This window comes from Rhopalosiphum padi, chromosome 2, assembly GCF_020882245.1.
Source record: "Rhopalosiphum padi isolate XX-2018 chromosome 2, ASM2088224v1, whole genome shotgun sequence".
NCBI lineage: Eukaryota > Metazoa > Arthropoda > Insecta > Hemiptera > Aphididae > Rhopalosiphum > Rhopalosiphum padi.
The window spans coordinates 20880382-20886561 of NC_083598.1; the positions used below are offsets into that span (position 1 = coordinate 20880382).

General features: G+C 26.1%; 1 protein-coding gene across 1 annotated transcript; it reads right to left on the reverse strand.

Annotated features, from left to right (window-relative positions):
* Positions 1-901: 901 nt before the first annotated feature.
* Positions 902-4862, reverse strand: LOC132923019 (uncharacterized). Its single transcript, XM_060986805.1, has 3 exons — positions 4354-4862; positions 3169-3399; positions 902-1120 (listed from the first exon to the last, which is right to left on the reverse strand). The coding sequence occupies exons 1-3, from the start codon at positions 4498-4500 to the stop codon at positions 980-982; spliced, it is 519 nt and encodes a 172-aa protein (XP_060842788.1). The 5' UTR covers positions 4501-4862; the 3' UTR covers positions 902-979.
* Between the last annotated feature and the right edge of the window lie 1318 nt (positions 4863-6180).

The following is a 6180-nucleotide window of genomic DNA, read 5'->3' on the forward strand; positions in this document are numbered from 1 at the left end:
CTCAAATGTCTTGTGTGTGTGACAACAGCTGTTATTGATCCAACCCTCCGTTTACAACCCTTCCCCTTTCCGCTGTTCGACGTCGTCCCCGTCATCGAGACTGTATTTATTGTGGAATAAATATTTATACGCAGAAAAATGTGTACTTATAATATGTATTACATTATAGCGTTTATATAAGTAGGTGGCATGGGTATGTTATATGATCGATCCCGGTGTAAAACGAATTACTAAAATATATTTTTACAAGTATACAGATTATGATTATGATTATTATATTTATTATTATACCTTTACCTATAAGTATGACTAATGATATTATAATACACAATTTAAAATTAAGAAAATTATTAAGAATAAAATTATAATAATAAAGAAAGTTTCCCCTCTAAAAAAAAAAAAAATAATAATAATTAAAATTATGAAATGATACAAATATACAATATATATAAGCAATGAGTAAAATAATAAATTAACTTAATTATAGAATTCTATAATATCATATTAAAAATTATTAGGTTTGGTATTTACAAAAATATATGACAAACTCATTAAAAACGGATACCAACTTTAAAAGAGAAAATGTTAGAAATACCAAATATGATTTCATTTAATTTATTTTGATTTTTGGTGAAACAATTTGTCTATGGTAATAAATAAATATGTTTTTAATTTTTCTTATAATGTATCTTAAATTAATAATATTAAAAATATTTCAATAGGTACCTACTGAAAATTTTTAAAATATGTTAAAATATAATATAAAATAAATATTAAATATATTGAGTAGAACCTATAAAGTAATATAAATGCTCAAATAAAAAATATACAGTACATTTTTAGGTAAAATTATATTGTTTTATTAAAAATATTACAATATTATACGTACTTTACATGTGACGTTTAAATGTATATTTAATTATTCATACAACATTTGTTCTCTAATTCTGTATGTACATTACAGAATTCAGAGAGTAGACTATAATACGTATTGTTTTATCCACATAATAACCTCGTTAGTAATTTTATGATAAAGTACAGCTCGCCCATCTTCTGGTCCGAATTCAGCAAAACTCATCAGATGATAGTTACACACAACCATAGCGGATATGCAATTTTTCTATAAAATATAAATAAATAACATTTCTTTAGATTCATTAGGTACAGCCGGTACAGGGTGATTTATTGCTCCATTGCTCCCACACCCCTTTTTTCATTTAATGGTATATTTATTTAAATTGTGATTTTTGGAAAATTTTATTTCATATTATAATAAATAGGTCAATTTTTTTCTTATATAAGTAAACTTTTATGTGATTTAAGGAGTGTCACTATACAAACTTTATTTTTTCATACGAGTACCACTGTTTATTATTGTAAATTATTAAGAGATAAAGAGTTAAATTTTTAAAAATGTTGAAGAGCTCAAATTAAAATTTAAACTGTATGCATTTTTATTTTTTAGCAAACAACACTTAAACTTATTTTTGTTCTCAATTTTTGATCTTCAAAATTTTTTATAGGTCTGCAATTGCTCATCACTGTTGTTATAATAAAATCGTACAGGACAATCAGTATTGTTTTAAAAATTATTAAAATAAAATATAATTAGGTATCTTAGTTTGACTAGATTCGTTATAATTGGTCATTATTATTATAAACAGTTGTGGCGGATGGGGGGAGGGGGTATTATTGTACTAATAAACATAATAATAATATATTGTTATGTCTTTTGTTGAACGTGTATCAGCTAAAGTGCAATGAGTGTACCCTTACCCAAACAAAAATATTCCAATTACACTCGATCTAATGCCAAACTTTCATATAACTTAAAAATATTCGCGAGTATTGAATTATTTGAACATTGGATTTTTTTTAATGTACTTTGGGTAGTTAAGTACAGGTACCAGCTCAAGTAAATAGCTGTCTGTACTTAAGCGTGCTAGGAGAAGCTATTTTTAGTGGCTCCGAAAAGAGTCTCGAATCTTTTGATCATTTGAGTCTATACTGCGTCAAAAAGCACTAGCTACGTTATGTTAGTGGCTTACAAGACGAATTAATGGAGAAGTCACTGGCTTGGGAATAAAGTTTGTCGTTAGCGTATTATTAGCTCCCATAGGTGAGAAAATGGTTAGTGTAATGCGTATACCATCACAATTCATAAATTGACTTGACTCATATCTGATCAAATCTTTCATGCCAGATGCCAAATTAAAAGACAAATCAAAATCAATCAATAAGACATCAATAATGATACTGGTATATTGGTATATAGTATATACGATTCCAGTAAATATAATTTCAAGAAAATATACTATATTCCTGTATAATTCCATTCCTAAATTATATCATTAGGTATGTGGAAATAACATTTCGTACAAAAAACAATTCTAATATTTTTTCCTATAAAATATTTTCCTGATTTATGTAGTTCTCCAGAACATCTTAGGTAATAATAGCTACCTCAAAACTCCTGTTTGTCACCACCACAACACTTAACAATAGCTTATATCAATGATATACCACTTCAGTAAGGATCAACAATTCTTTATTTGCTGACGTCACCCTATTTTACACTTTAAGCAACTATAGTCTATAATACAGTGTCAATAAACAGAAAAACCTCACGAGACTATACCTACCATGATCGGAAAATAATCGTAAACCTGTCAAAAACGTCTACAATTCTATTTTATCTACCTATCCATATATTTTAAAATGTAAATATGTAATCAAAAATGAAAATATATGTCTTGGTCTTTTCAAATATACAATTTTGAAAATAACACCTATTACCTGTTCAAAAAGGGTATATTTCAACCACACTTTAGATAGGTAATTATTTGGTTATGTTTCTATATCTATATGTTAGTCATATTTACTATTTACTTACCTAATTTAAGTGGGCTATTATTTACACACCATCTTAATCCTACATATTATAAGGTTGGTATAGATACCAACTACCAAGTATAGTGGTTGAACAATCAACAGTAGTTTTTAGTTCATAATATTACCTATGTACCGTAGCTATGTGATGAGTGATGACTGATATATATGTACAATATGTGTAAATATGTTGGGAAAATATTCTCAAATTTATAGAACGAACACTTAAGTATATTTTTATATATCATATTGTATAGGTAATTTACTAAATGTACGAACCTTTATAATTTTATTAATCGGACACGTCGTGGAGTTTGAATAGTGGCAAAACACATACGGACACGGGATCTGGTTCATTAATACATATTTGTAAAAAAAATTGCCTTCATACGTTGAGTGTTTGGTTAGAAACCAATACGATGATTCACAATTTTCGTCCACCGGTTCAATCGCGTTGTATTTTAACTGTCGATAGTCGATGAATAGCGTATTGTGGAACTCGGGGATCACCTATCAGTACAACAACTACAATAATCTTTTATATAAGGTAAACTAAAGTCTTTTATAGGTATTTACACTATACGACATACGTAGTACGTATAATTAATGTGTAAACATAAATTATCATTCAATATGACTAGTGTAGATTGTAATCAAATAATTCATAAATATATATATAAGGTATATATAGCGTAAGTACCTAAATGGTTAAATATATATTTGATGTATATGTACATCATATTTGCCCCTCCTGCACCGCTTGGGAAAATACGAATTAAAATTAAAACGGACATTCCTCGCAAGCTGGGTTAGGTCACAGTTTTGGATAGAACTACAGTATACGCACAGGGATGGGTATAATATTATTAACTGTATATAATACAAATTACCTATATACGTATATATATAATTAATGACAGGACATCGATGTTGTTGCAGGATAATGATTTATATATCATATTGTTTCGCTTCATTCAACTTAGTACTATCTTGCAGCACTGTTGTAGTATTATTTTGTAAAATTTATAACAATATAATATTATAACAAATATATCATTAAAATATTATATATTATACTCTGCTCAGTTCATTGAGCAATTTTACGAATATATTATTTTTTTGTCGAGAAAAGATTAAAAATATATATATATACATACCTATATACATCTATATAACAAGGAATGTTATATACGTACGAATCGTACGATGTATCAATATTATTTTATAAATGTCAATGATAATACATATCATAGTTTTTCAGGGTAAAGCTAAATTGTGACTCAGTCCATCTTGGAGCACATACCTTAAAAATATATGAAGCTCTTCCAATGTAAATTAAATCTTGTTAATATTACCCCATTTATAGTATGTCTTTCAAAAATAAAAAAACATTTAAAATAAAGATTTCTATTCTCGTATTTACAGACTTATATGGTCGAAAATAGATATTGCCGGTATACTCACCTTGATTAACACAAATACAACCAACGGATTTGGGTGGAATACTGCTTTTATTCCTAAACTTATTTGATGTTTAGACGAATCATGCAAATGACTTGTGCTGATATATCCTGCAATCACTTTGTATGGATTTTGAATTGATACATTCATAAAGCTTTATATAGTGTATACGAAATATAATTGATTTTTAATCATAATATATTATGGTCCAATGTATGATAAATTAAAATTTTTTACCTATTTAACTAAATAATTAAATTATAATCATGATAAAAGAAAAAAGAGAGGTTAGGTATACATCAAAGTAATAGTTTTAAATACGTACATACATATATGTAGGGTGTAACTCGTCTATTTGACAAAATATTCAACAATAGTGCAAATGTAATAATGTTAAATAGACGAGTTACATTCTGTATATATATATGTATATATTACTAGTGTGTAGTGATCGGTGTAGAATGAGTTAAACACCAACTTGCTGCCACTAAAACACAAGGACTATAATTCCACGGAACCATTAAAATACCCTGTAAATAAAACAAAACACTATTATCTATTACCATCATGTTAATTAATTATTATATTAATGTGTAAAAATAATAAAAATTATATTTAATCATACTATATATGGATGTTCTCCATTAAATGATGGGAAATCAAATATCTCTTTGTGGTTCATTATATTTATATAGTTCCTATTTTATTACTATAGATATTATTATAATCTTGATTTATATATTTTTTAAATAATAGTATTATAATATTATAATATTATATTAATTTGAAATATCTAACTCAAAAGCATAGAGCTACCATGTTTAGTAGTTTTAGTTCATAAAATGTTGCCTAGCAATAAAATTCACGTTTCAACAATTATACATAGGCACTATAGTTTTACATTTTTCTGTAAGTGGTAATTATCGTAGAACTGGTTATGATGATTGATGGGTTTGAGGCTATACAATTATAGTAATAATAGTAATAGAAATATTATTTTTATTTTTCCAATTAGTGATTTGTATTAAATTTAAATTTCTATAGTTATATATTAATATATTAATATTAAAATTAAAATAAACATAATATATGGGTAGTTTTTATTAAATATTCAAGCATTTCTACCAAAAAAATCATTTTTGATCGGTATTTATAAATAAATAACTAATAAAAAGATCAAAAATTTAAATTTTAAACAAATAGATCAAAAAGAGTCAAAGTATTTTGAAAATTTTACCATATAAATAAAATTATTATATTAAACTCATATATTATTAGATTATTTCACTACCTATAATTATTTAATTTTCGAAGAAACTCTGCAAAATGTAATTATTGTATATTTAAATTAAAAGTGTGAAGACCCTAATATCTATGAGTACCTATATAATTTTAAGTATATAAAAAAATTATAGAGTATTGAACTCAATAAAGTTGCATGTATAACGTCATAACCACAACATATAATAACCTGTAATTTACACTTTCAATTTATTGATTGTATAATCTTTCCATTTCTGGTAATATTATACAGAATTACAATATTCTATATTTTTCTGAACAAGCTCTGTTTTACTTAATATTTATCTTTTACTTAAACTATTATATAACTCAATGCCATACCTAAAAAAAAATTCGAGGGGACTTCAACATTATTTTTTAAATAGATAGTTACATATTACCCTATATTATAATTCTATTCACCACTAAAATGTATTTACTTTTTTTTTTTTGGGGGGGGGGGGGGGGTGGCTGGACCCTTGGACCCCCAGTTACGACTTTGATATAACTATTATAACTTATCCTTAGTTCTTACTTCTTCTATGCTTT